Below are 21,645 nucleotides of genomic sequence, written 5' to 3' on the forward strand. Positions count from 1 at the left end.
GTTGTTTAAATCCGCACTAATCGGTTTTATTTTCATTCCATTGCATTTTCCGATGCTACATCTAATTTGTGTCTTACTATACTTCAATTTTGAGGGCGCGCCTTCATGAGAATAGATTTATAACCGAATAGTCCACGATGCATGTCCCAGTAAGTGTAGTGCCTTGTTTTGAAAATATTTTTAGATACTTCATACTTACAGTTTATAATGTAATATAAGTAAATAAGTTAGATTTCAAACACTATGTATTAGGCATCTAACTTATTCGTTATTTGCATATCCATTGTAGTTTGTAAGTTCCACGAGTATCATGGCAGCCACAGTTTATATGTATAGTGTTAATGTTAAATAATATGCAATAGAGCAAATACAGTCATGTATATAATAATAAATAATGTTCTTTTTCAGTCAATGTTCATTTTATACAAGTTAGGTGTTGTGTTTGTATTCCAGAGCAATAAATATCTTTTTAACTAACCAGTCTTTTATTAAATAAATAAAACTCACTAATATTAAGAATACGTTTTTAATGTACAGTTTTTAAAGAATTAAATTATAACTATAATTAAATGCAATTCATTATACATATCCTAAAATCGAATGCACCAATTAACCTATGACGAAAATGTTAAAAAAAATATTTTTGAATCTAAAATAAATTAAGACCAATTAAAAGGCAATTTATGTAGTCACAGATAAAACTAAAAATTAGTTTTAGCATTCCACAATAATCATTATGAAAGTAAAATACAATAACCCTACACAATAAACAGAGTTCAAAATTAGTCCAACTGATAGTCTATCTATTACTTAAGAAATTTTACATCTTCAGATAGTCATTAAAAATACAAGATAACATTTGACAACCAAAGACCTCAAACCAAGTATATTAAAATTATTCTTAATTAACATTATTTAAAATCATTTGTTATGTCCATTCTGAAAACATATAAATATGATTTAAAACTAGTATTCTCAATTTAATGTTGTCATACAGATTTAAATGTTTTTCCAGTCTTCAACTCGTAAATTATGTCAGGTTAGAATTCTTTTTTTAGCTCATACAAAAGACTCAGCAAAGCAGTAGTACATAATATCATAACCCTTATAACAGTCATTAAGTTATTTTTACCCAAGGCACAAGTAACATATTTTATTCATCTTTAAATGTAATCATATATTTTGTTGAGTGTTATTCAGATCATAATTACGACACTGTCGAAATTAAGGTAAAATCCAAAAGGGTAAAGTCCGGATAAAATATGTTAGAGTATTCATCATATAAGTACAATGCTCAATATTATAATATGATCACTTAAAATATGCAAATTGCACAGATTTTTAAGGCAGAGAAGGTTAATTGAATTAGTAATTTAATTACAATTGAAAAATAACGAGAAACGTTGTTTTCGTCTATTTTTGTTTACAATGTATATAGAATACTGTTCATTTTCTTGAAAAACTGATAATTGGCAAATAGAGATAACAAGGATTTGAATATTCAATTAGCTCACGAGCTTATAAACAGTGGCAGCACGAATTTTTCATACCATCTATCAATTTACAGCAGTTGTTATGATTTTGATACAATATTATAAATATGTATTGTCAAAAAATGTCTAGTTTGAGAACTTTCGAGTTAATTTTGTTGTTAAAACTTTTATTTTCTAGTCAAATGTGCAGTCATATTACCCATGCATATAAATAATGAAATTGTAAGTGCCTCCATTTACTTTTCAGTTATACACTGTCTCTTTATCTGCATGGGTAGTAAATAGAAACAGTAACCAATTGAGTCAAACATTAAGTCAATCTTTATACCACAATATTGTTACCTTTGTTATATTATTATTACTTTACAAATATTTTAGTACATGTTTGCAAATAGCTAGCTTTCAACCCTGTTATTAAAAAGTATAGTAACATGGAATTTTTCAACTATGAAATAAATAAATACAAACACTTATGCCACAAAAGTGTCTTAAAAGTAAGTATTTATTTTTCCTAGATTCTTATGTTAAACAATGGAATCCATGCATCAGAATGGTATGATACTTAGTCAAAGTAAATCGAAAATTACAGTCCACGAACGAAATCGAAAACAATACAATATTTTCTAATTTTGACAACAGAGAAAAGGATTTAGAAGGAGGATTTCAGCTGATTATGTACACGAATGTATGTTGGTACGTACTATTAATCTAATCACTACAATAGTTGTAAAGCCTTAAATCTCTTTAATGATTCTGTAAAAAATCATGAGCAAAAATCTACAGAAACTAGTCAAGTCTGCTATCACTCCGCGCGTGACTCAGTTCTAAAATGTCGCATCCCATTCTTGTTGGGCAGTTTATATCAGTTTATTTATAATAATCAAAATTCTTAACACATACAGCACTACAATGTTATATTGAATCATTACACATCTAATTTAGTCTTATGACGGTCTTATTTCCATCTTATAATGGAATAAAATGGCAGTGTTAGGTAACAGTTTAGAGTCTTTACTAGTTTTGATACTAAATTATTATTTTGATCAAAAAAAAGTTCAAATCTAGATCTAACACTTATAATTTTTTTAAAACCAGTACATATTTTAAATTTAAAGTTACGAAGGATTGACAGATACTCGGTACACACTATATTGAGTTTACGATGATATATGTTTTATAATTTGATTTTATAAATAATAAATTTTATAAAAATAGCCTGACAACTATATGAATGGACTCAAATGTTATGTATATTAAAATAAGGTGTGGACTGGGAGTAGGTTAAAGTTGTTTAATGTCAAAATTAAAAAAAATATCAATAAAATTTTGTTTAAAATAATAGCTTGTTGTTGTATAATACAGTATTTATACATAAAAGTTTCTACGCTTAAAAAAGTAATTAGACCGAAACTTTTTTGATTCATAAAAGGCATTTTCGATACTTTTAACGGCGCTTTAAAACGTCCCCTTAACCCCACAATAATTAAAATACTATGATCATTTTATTATAATAGTGATTCCACAATAATTTTTGTTTCTTTGAATGTGTTCAGTTTTAAAATTATTATTTTTTTCCATAAATTTATTATGACCATTTTTATTTTTTGGCGTTTATAAAAAAATAATTCATTATCAGTGTCATTTGAATAAAGCAGAAGACCGGATACAGCCTTGTAAAATTTAACTTTTGACAAAACCCTTTAGTGTATCTTTACATTCAAAATTGTCTTCTCTTTATTTCTATGACTCTGTCAATTGTGCGTTGATAATCAATCAGTCAGAACCTAGCTTTTCATGTATCAACATTGCAGTTTTATTAAGAACGCGATGTTTATACTATTGCTGTTACAACAATCTTCATAGGTTAACAAATTGTAACATATATTTGCCCCATACATACCAACATGCATAGATTATACTCAGCATCCCTAACTACATAGATATTTTAAACATGATCCATATGGCAATACTGCTTGAGCTGACTTAGTGCTGTTGGCAGTGAAAAGTTTGTTATTAACCCGAGAAATTGTAAAGATTAATACTCTGCAATGTCACCAAGGATTCATAAGGCTGTAGGATTGCTCAGTGGCATACCATTACCAGTAGCAGCACAACCTCTTTGGTTGTGTAAAAGATATTTTCAATACACACTATCACTTTGTTTTTAGGCACTATAACATATATTATGCACATTAGACACTCTGCACTGTGTTGTCAGTGTCTGGCGAGCCGTCTGCGGTGTAGCGTATGTAGGGCGCGTGCGTGGCGAGGCCGGGCGGCAGCTTCACGTCACGGAAGTAGCGGTGTCGGCGCGCATCCTTCGCACTGATGCGTCGCACCGGGTCGTACACGAGCATTTTCTGGAGGAGGTCCATACCAGTCTCGTCTAGGTTTTGCACCTGAAATATTAAAGCATAACAGTTTACGTCAGGTACTTATAGAACATGCTAAGCCGCCATATTAGGATTTTTTTTTTTATGGTATAGGTTGGCGGACGAGCATATGGGCCACCTGATGGTAAGTGGTCACCATCACCCATAGACAATGACGCTGTGAGAAATATTAACTATTCCTTACATCGTCACTGCGCCACTAACCTTGGGAACTAAGATGTTATGTCCCTTGTGCCTGTAGTTACACTGGCTCACTCACCCTTCAAACCGGAACACAACAATACTGACTACTGTTATTTGGCGGTAGAATAACTGATGAGTGGGTGGTACCTACCCAGACGGGCTCGCACAAAGCCCTACCACCAAGTAATTCATAGAAGAAAGTGCAAAAATAAATATTAAGATCAGTAATTAATATAAAATCTATTCTATCTTTTAAGTTGGAGCATATTATAAATGGTTACAAAATTTTATCAAAATCCGTTCAGTAGATTTATACATTGTGACACAACATTTTTATGTATATAAAAAATTACAACTTCTTTTTTTATTAAAATACTTAACATATGTTTTGGTTTATAGTGTTCATTAAATAAAAAGTTTATAGAGCAATATTATTTAACCAAAATCATCAAATCAAATACTGCAATATAAATGGTTAGATAAGAAAAAATAAGTATGAAGCTACATAGTTATTGAAATAACTTCTTAGATTATCATCATTTATAAAAAATATTTATTACTCTGGGTAAGTTAATTTTTCAATCAAATCCAATCAATATACATTTAATTCAAATACACTGCTATGTTGAAATATATTATTGAAATTGATAATTACATTTACACAATAAATATATTTATCATGAATATCAACACATTACAATTTCTCACTTTTATATAATTTATACACATGTTTAATGACAACTTATACTGTTTCTTATAAGCATAAAGTCTCCAAATTTTCTTAGCGATGAAGTGAGGTTAATAGCACTAAAAATATCAAAAATAACAACAACATTAGCTCACAAACAAAGTTCTGTGTAGTCTTGAAATTGTCACTTACAAAGTTTTAGAATTAACTGACATGATTATGGATATAACGCTATTTACTTACATGGTTATGAAGATTAAAAGTAGTCCAGTTGGGGAATGTGGGTTTGTAGTCTGGTAGTGAAGATACACCCGGCCAAATGTCTTCAGTAGGTGTTCTTAACATTCTAAAAACGAAAAGAAATTATTTGTAAATAACATTTATAATGCTTGATAATTCAGTTTTTAAAATACCAGTGCCAATCAATCAATGCAAGCAGAATTCTCTTGTCTTTAAAAAAATATATAATGAAGCAAAAGAAAAACAACATATTCTTATGCCTAAATACTATTTCACTAAATAAAAAAAAGTGTTAATGATTTTATAGAGTGCATGAGGGTACCTAGAGTTCTAAAAATACCCCTAAAAATATGTATACAAGATTTATTATTTTCAGCGAGTTGTTAGGACTTGAATGTGCAATATTATGCAATCATAATATTAGCTAAGATTAATTTTTTTTTTACTCAGTAATAAAAGGCTGATTAATTGTGTTATTTCATTCAACAACTTTCTAAAAATACTTTATTCAATCTATATACAATGTGAATATAACAATCAATATTATTATAAATTTTTAATTTCATACCTGAATATGCGGAAGAGTTGATCAATTTCTGAATCCCCTTGAAATAAAGGCTTCTTTGAGGACATCTCTGAGAAGATACATCCCACTGACCACATGTCAATCGGGCATGAATACCTGTAAATCAAAAGTTTAAAATACAAATGCTTATAGGATACATGTATTTTAAAATACAAAATACATGTATCCTATAAGTTTTATAGTTGTCATACTCAATATTATAAACAACATTCTGACACTTCACACTCATTTTCTATGGTGATGTTCGAGTTTCTTGTTACAAAATAGTCATACTGTCCTAATTACACTGTTAGCATGCAAGGTGTATAGCTCAACTGTATATGATATACTTTATTGAATCGTAACACAAGCTTGATTGGATATGCTTTCAAATATTAAGTTACATTCAGAAATATAAATGGGAATAAAGTTATTTTGAAAATATAATTATAACAATGAGCATCATGTTAATTCCGTTACCACGCAAGATTGCTTTTTTGAAATAATAAATTTTTGTAAAGTAATTGAAAATTTTTCTAGTATCGAACAAAATGTTTACCTTTGGCTGCCAAGCAGGACTTCCGGTGCTCTGTACCAAAGGGTTACCACTTCATGAGTGTATACCCTCACTGGTACACCAAAAGCCCGTCCAAGACCAAAGTCTGCCACCTGAAATGATGAAATTTCATTCATAATTACGTATATAAACTTATCTATTTCATCAGTAAATGTTTTTGTAATTTGACTGTCTAGCAATTATTTCTTATTTTCATTTACAGCAATCACATAAAACGCTAAAGACAAGTTTACAATATTGAAAACATGTCTTTGTTTTCAAAATATATAGTCTTTTCTCTTTGGTTTTGAAATTACTTCACACCACTCTGATGCTGGTGAGCAGTTTCCTAAGAATATTTTCTTTCATCACCAAGTACAATATTATTTAAACGAATTAAGCACATTCATTTGGGTAGTGCCTTAGATTTGAACTCAGAATAATTTGTTAGGATTCACATGTTGAAACCATTAAGCCGTTACAGTTTGAAAATATTGTAGAAATTATTTTTGAATTGCAGAAATAGTGTAAATTATACTTTAGCATATTAAATTCTAATCATAATACAATAAACTTATTCTATTAAGTGCACTCTTTGAATAACTTACATGTGTATACAGTGAATAGCTGTAGCCTTAACCTATGGTTTGAAATTATAGAAAAATAAAGTAATCAATACCTTGATAATACCAGTTTTATCAATGAGAAGATTCTGAGGCTTCAAGTCTCTGTGTAGTATGCGACGTTGATGGCAGTACAAGATGGCATTGTTTATCTGGTACAGGTAACTTTTCACTACTGTGGGATCCATGAACTGAAACGCAAAACAAGTATTCAAAATCAGGTACAATTTGAAAGAAACTCTGAATGTTATACTTTAATAAACAATTATTAATACTATATAATAAATAATCTTTAGTTGCTTATAAATATTAAGTTTGATTTTAATCACAATATGCAAAAACTAAACTACCACAACAGCGAACAACAAAAGCATAGCTAATTTATAAATATAATTTCGAATGTATTTTTGTTGTTTGTAAATTCATATACAAAGTTAACATATGAACAAAAATTACATATAAGCACTTGTCAGAACTATGTTCAAATAAACTGTCTTTCATACTCTTTAAAAGTGTTTGTTTTTGTTTGACAAAGTAATGTGTATAATTAATTACTTGCTAAACTGTTATTTGACATAATTGAAATAAAAATAGTACTTACTTTGCCTGATCCCAGAGAATCCATGTATTTCTTTAAATCCATTGATAAAAATTCGAATATAAGATAGAGGCGAGATTCTTCCATGAGAACATCTTCCAGCTTGACAATATTCGGGTGATTTAATTCTTTTAGCAGGGAAATTTCTCTGCAATAGGAATGATGCAAAACAAAAAAATGTTAGGTTATGAATTGTTTTACATGTTTTTTAATATTAGCGACTTTAAAGTTCCACCGGCAATTTAACCTTTATTGTTTTGGTACCTTAAACATTGAAAGCAAAATGCTTATAGACTTACCGTATAGCTGTCGAGGGAATGCCTTCATCTTCAGATTCCAACCTAATTTTCTTCATAGCAACAAACTGTCCGGTTATTTTATTTTTTCCTTTATACACTACTCCATAGGTGCCTTCGCCAATTTTTTCTATTTTAAGAAAATCATCCATCTTGTAAGGCGGAATTTTGTTAGATTTAGCAAACACAATTTTATGAAAATCCTGCGGGTCAGTGGCCGCGCGTGTTTCTTTTTGGTTTATTGAAACATTTATTAAACTTATATGTAACCTATGTGTCACGAGGTTTGGAATATTTCACTTTATTTTTTATTGCAAACTATTGCAACGTTTACAGCATTCAACGACTTTCAAACGAAGTTTTTTTAAATTCTACGAACGACATTTAACGCTGACATTGCCATTACTTGGATTAGTGTTTATTATTTATAACGTATTAAAAAAATCTTATTGGATATAGTAGTAAGTAGTAATGTAGCAATGTAATTAAAATAATGAAATACATTTTGTTATAAAAAATCTTATTTTTAAAATCAAATTTTATTTTATATATTTAGTAAAAAAAAAAAATTCGATAACAACGTAGGGGTTTTCCACCCAGGTTTAGCCGTCTTTCATGGTGAAACTGCTCCCAATAGAAACCTAGTTATTTTGTATATAGATTGATCGAGTAGATATTAGCGTCATATATGAAATAGTCTAGGACTTATTAGAAAAAGGTATATTTCTCAAAATATGTTTATCTGTGTTGATTTAAAAGCTAGAAAAATTAAACCAATGACTGTGAAAATACAAATAGACCCGTTATTAGGAAGAAACTGGAGGGGACATGGATATATTTAGGAAAAAAATTAATATCTATAAATATAATTTCTAGTATTTTATATAAAAATATAAAATACTAGAAATTTGTTTTTTAAACCTCAAATTATGTTTATAAAGAAAAAAAAATTAAATGAAGTGATAAATAAATGCTCTTGGTACATAGTTCTGATAAAAAATAATAGATAATTGAACTGAGAACATTTTTTTTTTTAAGTCAGGTAATATTCTTGTCTATAAATTATCACGTTTTTAAGGTTGTTTTTTTATTTGATTTTAAGTTAAATCTGCCGCTAAAGAATATATGGAAATACTGCTAATCTACTCATGTATGTAACGTTTTCAGAAATAACATACAACTCATTTTTATGAGTAGCAGTGTTCAAGTTACACTGAAAAGTAGACATTTTTGGAAACATTTTTTTTTGCTTCTTCGATTGAAAAAATAATTTCAAATGAAAAAAAAAAAATGAAAAAAATATCTATTGATTATAAATATATATCTTTGATTATAAAATTTCGAGTATTCTCTAAAAATTTTAGTTAACTGTGTCGTTTAGCGAAACAAAAATGAATTCCACTAAGGCGAAGACGAGCGTCTTTTTATGAGAACACCTAAGTTTTACATCATTTAGAGCCAATACTTATTTATGAAGTGAAATTTTTGCATTCTGCCAAATAAATAATAATTCAAATGATTGGAATTTATGTTCACGTACTAAAAGGCTGACTTTGCTCAACTTTGACTGCCAGATGATACCTAATTGGCGTTAAGTATTTGTCTAGTACCAGACAGATGTTTTTTTACACGTACTGGAATTATATTTTGAATAAATAATATAATACAATTGCGATACGATTCAACGCTATCATGTTTTGTTTGTTTATTATATACCCTTAAAAAGTTATTGGAATATATTCCAAGGTATGTTGAGGAACGAGTAAAAATCTTGAGTACCATTACATTGTATAATTTACAGTATGTGGGTATTCCATGGAATATACTCTTAAAAACTTAATGGACAACTTGTTTAATTACTATGTGCCTAGTAGAGAAGTATTATGCCAGTGACAAATCCTATATAATAAAGTTAAATTTTCTTGCAATGATTTGTATTTCCTTTTCTTCCTAACCTAATGTACGTAGATGAAACAATTGAAAACTTCCGAAATACTTACGTATCAGATATTTAATATCCCTGTTATTAAAACTTTTATTTAATATATTATATAATAAATACTTCCATTTAATTCACATATTATATTTATAAATTTGCTTTAATTTAAAACTCTATAATCAAATACATATGTATAATTTTTAAAGATTAATAAAGACCCGGCCGGAAACTTAAGATATTAAGTAGATATTTATATTAAAAACCATCTGAGAAAAAATAATCGCATCATAGAACTCGAAAAAAAATCCAATATAAACAACTTATTTATAAAAAGGTCTATTTATAATGTTAAATTAGGCAAACTGTTTACTATTTTAGCAATAATTATCTTCAGGTCACACATAAATATCAATAATATAAACACGAAAGTAAAGACTGACATTGAGTCAGTCTGGATCCAGGATACAGGATGGACATAGAACCTCAAAATACAGACTTAATGAAAAAACAATTTGTCGAGAAAAGTCACGTGGAACAGCTAGTAACCTAATTGTAAGTCAAAAGGCGACTGATATGGTATCTCATTTCTGTCGATCTCATCACTTTTGGTCACGTAATTATTCTTATTATTCACAATGCGTGCTTTTGAACTCGTTACCGTTATCATTCATTTATCGAGAGATTATCTTCATTATATATTAAAATAGCCTGATCATAAAAAGGTCAGTTTATTTGGACGGAGATTCCGATGTGAATCAGAGAAAGTTTCAGAAATGTGGAAATGGTTCATTTTGTTATGGTTATCGCAATGGAGAACTGTAAGTTTATTTATAAATACCTATTAAACAGTAATTCTTATAATTTTTATTCGATATCCAGTTAAGAGTTTATTTTTGACAGTCGATGAAGTGGTCCTAATAATATTCTGTATATTTTATATATGTATTTACCGACCAGCCACGGCTTCGCACGGGTGCAATACTAATACTAAATATTCTACAGATTTTGTTTAATTACGACATAACATTAGAAACATTTATAATTATCAGTGTCTATATAGTCCATTTATTATATGCAAAAACCTTGCTCTCGAATCACTCTATACAATTAAAAATACCGCATCAAAATCCGTTGTATAATGTTGTGTTGACGATCAAAGCATACATAGCGACAGAGGGCGGTAAGAGATTTTTTGTTATACTATACTTATAATGAAAAATATTAAACAAAATCGCTTTCTGCATTTATCTTTATATCCATTTATTTCTTCTAAATTAAGTATACGTAAGTTTTTTTTTATGGTTTCGATTAGTAAAGGTTGATAAACGCGAAAAGTTCATTATCCTCATTAGAAAATAATATTTTACAAAATCAGCGAACTATGATGATGATTTATCTGAAAATTTGTTTTCGTACACGTAAATGAACAGCGCTGACTAAGCCAGAGTTACTTCGAAAGAGTGTTCTAAAAAAATGCAAGTCTTAAATAGAACTTCGGAAAAATCCGCAATAGTAGGTATATGTTCGCCTTCTTAGGTACATTCATAAATATTATTTTTGTCTATTACCGACTACAATGGAACTTGCAAACCCATTTTTCAAATTTATTATTAAACAATATTTTGTTACATATGTTTACCTAAATAAGGTGTAATACCAAATACCTTGGTATTAAATAAAGATTACAATTGAAATAACGTGAAAACAATCGTTAAGCTAACCGCCAAAATTTCGACCACTTTTGGTTGAAGCCAAATGTTCAATCAGAGAACTTATTTTAATACTTGTAATTTATCTTTTTAGTATAGTTATTCGATAAATAGTCACATAATAATTACTAATATACAATAAGATGAATATGCAATATTAAAGCCATATTGCCAACTAGGTATACATTTATATTTGAAAGCAATTTAACGTAAAACTAAAGTTGATAAAATTGTAAAGTCATTAATAATTATATTAAATATGTGTGCGAATCAAATTTTATTTAACATAAATTAATCCCAGCACATTTAAATAAGTCATTGAACCCGCGATCGAACGAACCTATGGTGCTAAAATCCGCTGATTTTAAGATAGATTAATGTTTGAGACAAGCAAAATGTTCATGACATCCAATTTATTTAAGTGAGTCATACCTACTTATTTATGAATACATATAATACCAGCCAACCGCCCCGGTCTGCCACGGGTGCAATTTATTAATAAAACAAATGAAAATCACACATACATAAATAAATTGCGTAGGTATATTACTTTATTTTATTAGATTAATTTAATTATTTGTTTAAATATAATATAAATAAAATAAGAATGCTTTGATTCATAATTGTTGTTATTGTGGCGACATCCAAATAATCCGTTTTGACTGTAAATTAATCTTGGAAAACTATTATTTCAAAGTGTTATTATTTTTGTGAAGTTGCGTTGTATTTTAATCATGTCGTTTATCTGTTTAAATACACACTCACTTTTATTAACTGTTAGCCAAGCAGGAACTGAATTTAGTAGGATTTATTAAGATTCGGGTGTCGACTTATCGAATCCACTATTTGGGAAGCAATGAAAATACAGCTATGTACTAACGTTTTCAATATATGACCTTATATCTAATAAACTAACCAATAAGCAAACCTCCCAATAACTATAAACAACAGTCAGTTTATTTGAGGTTTTGATTACTACTTCATTAAACTTATCTGTATATAAGTTTAATGCAACCTACCAACCTGTACAACCTTAATATAACGATTTAATAAATTTCTCCATAATCCTCTTGAATTGTCCATAATAGTCAATGTAAAATATACCTTTACATTGCGAATATAATTGCGAACAACCTCTTGATAACGAATTTTGTCAATCCAAAACTATATATAAAGTATACTATATATAACACTATATATAATATAATATATATATATATATATATGTATATATATATACTATATATAATATACCAAGATATGTACCCACTTTTAAGGATTTTTTTTTTATTATGATTTTTTGATAATATTTAATTTTGATTATTAATGTAAGAAAAAGTTTTCGTTACCTACCTAATTGTTTTTAAATAGAAAATACATACAGTAATTTGATAAAAATGTGTTATCATTTATTAGTAGAAAGTAGAAGTTGTTCGCTATAACAATATGAGTACTTTATGCTGAGGTGATTTTTTTCACCTCTTTATAACGAATTTCAGAACAACCTAACCTCAGTTCAACGAATTACTTATTATAACGAATATTTACTTGTTCCCTTCCGATTTGTTATGTCGAGTGTGCACTGTATATTTCTTTTCTTCATTTATAAAAAATCAAATTCTTTTTAAGATACCTACTTAGGTATCTTAAAAAGAATTTGATACATTTACATTTACAATTTACACTTGTACTAATAAAAAAATTCAAAAGATTCGTTAAAGAGCGTTTGTGTGCTAAAGGATATTACAACACTAATTAATTTCCAGTTGACTGCGCATCTTGGAAATAGGATGATTGCTTCCAGGCTAGTTCAAATAGCAAAAATATATTTGTATTATTATTAAAATATATATTGTATCTGTAACATGCTATGAAAAAAATGATCCCGCTGAGTTTCTTTCGTCGGTTCTTCTCAGGTCTGAGGTGTTAAATTCCGAACCAGTGGTATCTACCACACTACTTTTTGACAGTCAATAAGAAAGTATAATCACTTCTATTTTGAATAAAGATTTTTGACTTTGACTAAATTAACAATGGCCAATCCATTTAAATGGTATAAATTTTTCCATTTTCTTCCAATTACAGTTATCGTCAGAACCTCTGGCAAGCGAGAACGTAAGAGAGTCAAGACAATTAAATTTTGGTGAGTGCTGCCCCTGTCACGACACCCAAAGAAGTGCTGATTACGATGCTATCGAAGCAGCAACGACGCTTGACAACTGTCCTTGTCTGTCAGCACCAGATTCTGAATCGGCGCCATCAATCTTCAAACCTACTGTTAGAGCAGTCGAACCATTTATGAGGTACCCATTATTGAGAATACTATTTTAACTGAAATTAGGGTGGTTCCAATCATTAAATCATATTATTTATTTTTTAAAGCAAAATCAATATGGATATTCGACAGAGTATCTTACTCTACTTAATTAGATTTCTAGACAGTAGTAGCTAAGAGCACTTTTATTTTCAGATCAAATGAAGCAAAAACTCCTAAACCTCTACTGAAACCTGAAGTAGGCCTTGCATCTTCTGTTTTGGAAACATTACAAGAGGTCACAGACCAAGAATATCAAGAAGCATTAGTTAGAGATGCTACAAGAACTGCACTTAATGATAAAGAGGAAAACCTGTTAGAAACAGAAATGGCTAACACACCGAGAAATATAGTGAACATTATTTTACAACCAAAAGATGGAAATACGATGGATGATGTGATGCCAGAAGCATCGCATACACAAGAAACGCGTTGTGTTCATCCTTCTAGTTCATCTTTAGGTAGAGCCAATACTTTTGACCAAATGAGGCTTAAGCCGAGATACAACGTATTAGGAAAAGCTTTTCCTTCGTCAACAGTGAAAAGTGGTAAGAAATATTATGATATGGCAAACAGTGCGAGTAATATTCAAGAAAATAAAATGCCATTGAAAAGTAATATATTAGAAGATTTAAAATTAAAATCTGATTTACTAAAGATGAAACTCTTTTCAAACACTAAGAATAGTTTAAAGGATGCATTCTCTAATTCTAATGCACTAAATCAGTTTGATAAGAAATCTCACAGTGAAAATACAAATGACAATTATACCAAGCGTATTCCTAATTATAAATTAGGTTCACTCTTAGATTACTTAAAAACGTCGAAACAAAAAAATAATCATCCAACTGTTTTAAAAGAAACCGATAACAAACCAGATGATATTTCATTTTCACCAAGTAATCTTCAAAATCATTACATACGAAACAATGAGAATACACGTCATCTATCTAAAAATGATAAATCAATGGTACGCTCAGAAAACTTGCTAAAAGAAAATCAAAATTCAAGGGAAAATAATTTGGATGATAACTTTATTGAACCACAAAAATCTGTTATGTTTAAACAATCCAGTCACTCTATGGACACTTATTCAGTAAAACCGAAAAATGCAATGATAGAAGATAGAGAACTAAACGATTGTGACGTAAACCTCTACAATGCAAGGAACTTTAAAGATACAACATATATTAAAAGTACTGAAAGTATGGATGCAGATACGAGTCCGTCTGAACTTAAAAGTATTGTAATGGATAAACCTATTAATAAACAAAGCTCAAAAGAAAAATATTTCGACGAAGATAAGAAAAATGACATGCATCTTAGTCCAATATTCAATAACAATATGCAAAATCAAATTTCTGTCAAAGAAACTGTACCAGAAAAATATGCTATAGAAGAAAATAAAGATTATAATGGATTTATGGCTAAAAATGTTGAAAACGATAAATTTGAAAATAAAAGCAGTGACAGACACTCATGTGACGCTGATGAGGCTGGAACAAGTAATATCTTTGAAATGACTAACATTCCACAAACAGAGGGCAAAAACAGTGATAATGTCAATGATTTTGGTATAGACGAAGATAATCTATTAAATACTGCAACATTGCCACTAACAACGACAGAAAAAAGTTTTGTTAACCATGATATTTTTAAAACAAATGACAATAAAATATTTCCAAATTTAAAGGCCGATGTCCTAAAAACTTTGGAAAAAATTAAAAACGCAAATGTAAAAATCCAAGATAAACTTCGATTAAATGCAAAAACAGTTCAAAATCTAGATGTGATAAATAACTCATCGACAGAAATAGAATCGAGTACTCTTAAAGTACCTAAAAACGATATAGAAGAAAACTTTACTAATAAGAGTAACGATATAAATACTCAAGATTTACAGGAAATGTCGGATCGAATTCTTAATTTAAGTTTAACTAATGAAAAGTTAGTAGAGCCCCTAGGACTGGATTCGGTTGGTATAAATAACAATACTAATGTCGATATGGATAACGAAATATCACCATCGGAATCTAAAAATACTATAATATCTGCAAATAATTTAAATAAAATGAAAGATTCTACTCCTTCCTCATCAGATTCAGTATTAAAAAGTTCAGATGACATGGAAGATTTAGTGGAAACAATTCATGAAACTAACCAAAATCGAGATAATATCAATAATGATGTAATCGATTCTACATCTAGAAAAAATCTATGTGAAAATGTAGCGCCTAAATTTTCCGATAAAAACGAAGTAACTTCATCAAATGATCAAGAGAAAGAAATGATGACGCAAGCTAGTAGTCCTTTTGTAAATAGTGTGCGCCATACTGGTCAAGACTATATCGTTCAACCGGAATCTAATTTAAATGTGAAAGGATTTCTGGACAACCTTAAGTCTTCTTTATCAGATATTTTTAAAAATAATGAAAATATGAATACCAATAAAGGTGACATAGATAATAATAATTCAAATAAAAAAACAATATATTTAGAGAGAACTGAACAAAATAATTTAAATAAGTCACCATTCAGTTTTAATGAACCAAAAAATATTGATACAGTTAAAAGCTATTCTCAAACAAGAACTCAAGATGCTTTATCGAATTGGGATAAAAACAATCGCTTAAAGTCTTACAAAGCTAGAGTACCTATCCCAGACTCACTTAATTTAAAAACAGTACCATCATTACCAAATAGAAAACAAGACACTATAGAAGGGCCATCCAAAGATGACGCTGAGGTTAGGTCAGCAAGTACAATCTTTCAATATCCGGTGGAAATGCCGAGTTCTTCTAGGATAAAAATTCCTACTAACACTGGCAAAAAGAAATATGATTCTGTTTTTAATTTACCAACTACTGAATCTTTAAACTCATTTTCGGAAAACTTCAAATTAAGAACAGATGATGCTTTAAGAAATATTAAAGACTCTATTGATGACTTACGAAGATCACATGTAACAAATCAGAATTATGTAGTACGAGAACCCCAAACGCGTCAAAACATGTTTCAGAATAATTTACAATCAAACGATCTTGATAAAAAATTACAGAATTTCAACTCAGATTTAAAGGACAGACTTTTGGAAATGTCGCAAAGAATACCAGACATTTTGCCCTTTGACGACAAGTCTACTTTACTGGCAAAAAATAAAATAAAAGACCTCAATAACAGAATAAAAAGTAATTCGAAATATAAACCCCAAATTAAAAGCAATGATTTACCAAAAATACCATATACATCGCAATCAATTTTAGGTTCAAGTAAGAAGGGAACACCAAAATCAAACTTGAAACTCTCTCCGAATACTTTGAGTGAAAATTTAAGAAAATTCGAAGATTCTTTACGTTTGGGCCATAAATTTGAAAGTAAAGGAAAAGAAATAAAACGTAAGCCATTAAAAGAAAATAAAGTCACCTTTTCTTTTACAACATCCCGCCCGGCAATGACGAAATTAAGACCAAATCATAAATTATATAATAAGTTTTCACCAGAAACTTTGCGATCCTTGATTAAGTTACCAAAAATATCACATAAAACTCCATTACAGAAAAGTCTTGAACTAAAGTCAAAATTAAAACCTGATGAAGCAAAATATGCAGCAAGTAACCAATTTACATCACACGTTGCACCGGATATAAAATTAGGTAATCCCAAAACAGCAGCATTTTCTTCTGTAGGAGAATCAGTGGTGTCACCAACCGTTAGTGATTTATGCGAGGACAATACTAATCTAAGAAATAGTGGATTTTACTTAAAAAATGAACCAGAAAATTATGAAAATAAAAATAATTTGCTGTCTAAAATGAGACATGCCGTCAAACCTAAAAGTGTGCCCCCAGAAAACGATTTCAATAAAAAGTTTTTATACAACAGCAGTGATAACTTGAAATCGATAGCTCTACCTGATGCAAAGCAATCAGCTTCTAATAATATTAATACAGCGACTCCAAGTTTTACTGATAGACCTTTAAAGGAAAACGTTTCATATAAATGTAAAATGATCTGTTTTGAGGATAACGAAGATTCCAAATAATAAGGGCGAAAAATATTACGACATAATATTATATGTTGTAAATAAAGTTTACCAAGTGCATAGCTGTTAAGTTTTAGATAGTTAAATTTTATTTGTAAGAAATTAACTTATAATAAAATACTATCAGTTTTCTTTGTTTTTTATTTATTTTCGTCTACAGTATCATTACTTATTTTTTGGATTGTTAATAATGAAAACATATGTTAGCCTTAGCCTTCAATACGGTTTTATGACATTTGATCCTATATCATAATTTGTATTACATTATTATTGCATATTATTAATATAGCAGGAGCTATTAAATTTACTTTATTATATACAATTATTATTGCAATTAATTAATCAATAATTTTAATTAATATTATTTTATATGGCACAGCATTTAGTACTGGCATGTAACACTATTTCTTATTTTAAATATTATTGAGCTGTCATTATAAAACAATTGGACTATAGCGTGGGGCATTCTAGCAAAAGATAGAGACATTGAAGCATCATTGTAAAACGATAATATTATTTTGGCCATCCTGAACTACTGAAAGAACATATATTTAAAGTAGATACAGGTGAAAAGATCTACAGACATATGACAATAGAAAACAATATTAGAATAGCTACGGAAGTTAGAAATAATAATTAATATATTTACACAATATTTTTAGATTCGTAATATTACTTTTAGATAAGAATTAATAATATTAAATTAAATATATAAAAATATGAATCTTGAGCGCGTGGAGTGGTCCCAAGAATGCTAGCAGCATAATATTCCCTATGAATCGCAATTCCGATCATCTGAGCTAAAAAACGAACCAGCCCGCCCTCCTATCACCACTGAAGGCGAGGTGTTATACTTTTGATGAAGCTTTTTGCACCACTACTCCAAGGGCCAAGCGTTACGACACAAAATGGAACAAAATAGTAATTTGTCATGAGACACGAATATTTAGATCGTTTTTTGCTTCAGCTTTTTCCGCTTTTTAACATTGTTTCTCGCATATGAGACGGGGCCAACGTGTCAACTCATGTAGCCTCCCACACAAAAGCCCGTCCTTACTCTACGGGAACCAATGCTATGCATCAAGTAAAATATAAATCAATAATATATTCATTGTAATTTATCTATACATATAATAAAATTGGAGTGTCTGTTTGTAATATTAAAATACACTTTTTATTTATACACGGTACATATACCAATATAACATTTTTTACAATTTTTATCGGTCTGCCTGTTTGTTCCGGCTAATCTCTGAAACGGCTGGACCGATTTTGACGGGATTTACACAGGCAGATAACTGATATAATAGAGAGTAACAGGTTACAATTTTATACATACATAAATATATTTGTAACAAACTTATAACAATGCTGTCGGCTAAAGCATATCCAGAAGAAACTTCATTTTCCCGCCAATGTTTTCTTTTATTTTTATAATGTTGCCCACGTCAAAGTTCATAGCGACAACATCTTGCCCTCTTGCAGACACATTCACCCATGAATGACGTTACTTAGTTTGGTGTATACAGCTGCAAACGAAGGTTAAATATTATTTAAAATTAAATATAAATATAATAAATAATATATGTATATATAATACATATAAAGATGTACACTTGATATCTCATAATGTTTATCCACGTTTTTATGTTTTCGAAACCAGCAACTCCCTCAAAGAAATTAGACACATGCAAGTTTTTTCACGATTCATGATAACAAACCTTACCTTACCTTACAATAATGGCCTTCTTTCCTGTTTGGATAAAAAGTCTGTTTTTGTTTATAAGCAATTTAGCATAAAAAAAAAGAAACAAAAAATAACACAGATATGTTTAATCATTCTTACAGTATACATAGCATATTTAAGGTTGGGTCTCTCTAGTGAGTATAATACATACTCGTGTCAGAGGGCCTCACTCTTCCAGAGTATATGATGTTATTTAATCGACTTATACTGGGGCCACACTAGCGGCTAACGTTAATGCCCAAGAGCGCAATAATTATTGAGGTAAATTTTACCATGTTAAAGTGGGTGGCTACACTTGAACGGTCATCGTTAATGCCCATTATTGGCGATAAAAACGACATTGATTTTACTTGCACTCCAGCAAGATGGGCGATAAGAGCTCTGTATTTCATGAGTGTAAATTTTTCCCATTCCACAAACATGGTTCCGTTTGCAAAGTCTCCAGAAATGTAATTACTTTCTCATTACTCCACTCCATAGCCATAGTAGGTATTTAAAAATAAAAAACGTGCTTAGGAAACATGTGCGAAAGTAAGCATGTGCCATCGTGTTGCACTCACGACGGACACTGACGGTATGTAGTGTGGCCGTTTCATCGCATTAATCCTCGCGTTAGTTTCTTTGATGTACCGCCACTTGAGCTATCGCCTAACGCCAAACGGCAATGTTAATGCCGTTGTCAAATAATCGCGTTAAATAGTGGCTACACCTATTGTTAACGCCGGTTATCGCAATAATTATTGGCATTTCTCGTTAATGTGGCCCCAGCATAACGAATAATTAAACTTTTAATTAGTAAAAAATACAAATAAAGAAATTAAAAATATATTCAAAGTGCATTTGTGTTTGTGTTGAGGCGAGTGTGTTGTATGTGAATGCGTTTAAGTGTTTGTGTGAGTGTATGAATCATTAATGTGCATGTGAAATATTGTTTATCTTCTACGAACGAATAGTTTGACCTCGTCATAATTTTTTTATTAACCATTCAAGCGTTATTTTTTTAAGTTATACGTAATAAATAGTAATAGGCTATTTTAGTGGTTTTTAAAATGTATTTTATATTATTTGGTATAAGTTAAGGAACCCAGTAAAAAATGATGATTTTTAATTGTAGTATATATTAACTGAAAAATATGAAATTAAAAATTCCATATTTAAATAGCGCGCGAAAACGATACTTGAACAATATGGCACTGCAATGGGGTCAGAGACATCACTTGCCTGTATTTTAATCTGTGGAACATATAGTAGGCAAGCAAGGTTAACAAGCAAGTGACTTCATCATAAACCCGACCACTCAGGAGCGTTTTGTGTCACGTGACAAAAGTTTTTACAAACAAAAGATTACAATAATTGACACTTAATTTTCGTCAAATAGCCTATTGTTATTAATGAATGAATTTGTTATTAAAATATAAGAATAAGCACATTACACTAAACATTGATAACTAGCACCAGAAGTTTTGAGAGCGAACGTTTTGTACTTTAGTCTTCTATTTAAAACCTCTATGTTTAATTTGAACGATATGTGATCTCTAGGAATAACCCGTTGATATAATATGTTGGCATATAATTGTCTTACTGTTAAAACCTTCGTCTTCCAGTGAAGTGGATTTGACAATAATCTTTGGGCTCTTTCCACTTCTTAAATTTTATTTTAACAGCGCCAAACATGAACACAGAACCAAAATCTTGACTGTGAGAATGCAACGTGTATTTTGATCAGTTATAACATTGCTCCCCGTTCCAGCGTATACAGAAAAAAAAACCTTTCATTTTTAAGCCAATGTGTTTTTTTTAAGCAGAGGTGGCCCAGTGGTTAGAACGCGTGCATCTTAACCGATGATTGCGGGTTCAAACCCAGGCAAGCACCGCTGATTCATGTGCTTAATTTGTTATAATTCATCTCGTACTCGGCGGTGAAGGAAAACATCGTGAGGAAACCTGCATGTGACAAATTTCATAGAAATTCTGCCACATGTCTATTCCACCAAACCGCATTGGAACAGCGTGGTGGAATATGTTCCAAACCTTCTCCTCAATGGGAAAGGAGGCCTTTAACCCAGCAGTGGGAATTTACAGGCTGTTGTTGTTTATTGTGTTGTTGTGTTTTTTTTATAAAGTTGCCCCCTTCAAAAATCGTAGCGAGAACATTTGCCCATAAAGTGTACGTTATCTATATAGATTTGTTACGCAGATAATACATTTGTATAGAAATACTAATCCCTACAAACATTGTTAATGATTATAATATGAATT

At 29.9% G+C, this 21,645-nt stretch overlaps 2 protein-coding genes across 2 annotated transcripts; one reads left to right on the forward strand and one right to left on the reverse strand.

Moving 5' to 3' along the window:
- Positions 1 to 3,096: 3,096 nt before the first annotated feature.
- On the reverse strand, positions 3,097 to 8,030 carry LOC124532945 (cyclin-dependent kinase 1). The gene is made up of 7 exons (XM_047108079.1): positions 7,639 to 8,030; positions 7,343 to 7,487; positions 6,798 to 6,932; positions 6,122 to 6,231; positions 5,566 to 5,679; positions 5,001 to 5,103; positions 3,097 to 3,892 (listed from the first exon to the last, which is right to left on the reverse strand). The coding sequence occupies exons 1-7, from the start codon at positions 7,785 to 7,787 to the stop codon at positions 3,686 to 3,688; spliced, it is 963 nt and encodes a 320-aa protein (XP_046964035.1). The 5' UTR covers positions 7,788 to 8,030; the 3' UTR covers positions 3,097 to 3,685.
- A 2,013-nt stretch (positions 8,031 to 10,043) lies between these two features.
- Positions 10,044 to 16,870, forward strand: LOC124533105 (asparagine-rich protein-like). The gene is made up of 5 exons (XM_047108268.1): positions 10,044 to 10,115; positions 13,369 to 13,586; positions 13,754 to 14,145; positions 14,695 to 16,348; positions 16,861 to 16,870. Exons 1-5 carry the CDS (start codon positions 10,044 to 10,046, stop codon positions 16,868 to 16,870), a joined length of 2,346 nt encoding a protein of 781 aa, XP_046964224.1.
- Positions 16,871 to 21,645: the final 4,775 nt, after the last annotated feature.

This window comes from Vanessa cardui, chromosome 10 (genome assembly GCF_905220365.1).
Source record: "Vanessa cardui chromosome 10, ilVanCard2.1, whole genome shotgun sequence".
Taxonomy (NCBI): Eukaryota; Metazoa; Arthropoda; class Insecta; order Lepidoptera; family Nymphalidae; genus Vanessa; species Vanessa cardui.

What these genes read in the sequence shown, in the direction of transcription:
- LOC124532945 (XM_047108079.1), bottom strand. Translation starts at nt 7,787, where the DNA reads ATGGATGATTTTCTTAAAATAGAAAAAATTGGCGAAGGCACCTATGGA. An exon ending in ATTCTCTGGGATCAGGCAAA is followed by an intron (nt 6,933 to 7,342) that starts GTAAGTACTATT and finishes TTTGCGTTTCAG; the next exon opens with TTCATGGATCCCACAGTAGT. An exon ending in ATAAAACTGGTATTATCAAG is followed by an intron (nt 6,232 to 6,797) that starts GTATTGATTACT and finishes TCATCATTTCAG; the next exon opens with GTGGCAGACTTTGGTCTTGG.
- LOC124533105 (XM_047108268.1), top strand. Translation starts at nt 10,044, where the DNA reads ATGGACATAGAACCTCAAAATACAGACTTAATGAAAAAACAATTTGTC. An exon ending in AAAGTCACGTGGAACAGCTA is followed by an intron (nt 10,116 to 13,368) that starts GTAACCTAATTG and finishes TTCCAATTACAG; the next exon opens with TTATCGTCAGAACCTCTGGC. An exon ending in GCAGTCGAACCATTTATGAG is followed by an intron (nt 13,587 to 13,753) that starts GTACCCATTATT and finishes TTTTATTTTCAG; the next exon opens with ATCAAATGAAGCAAAAACTC.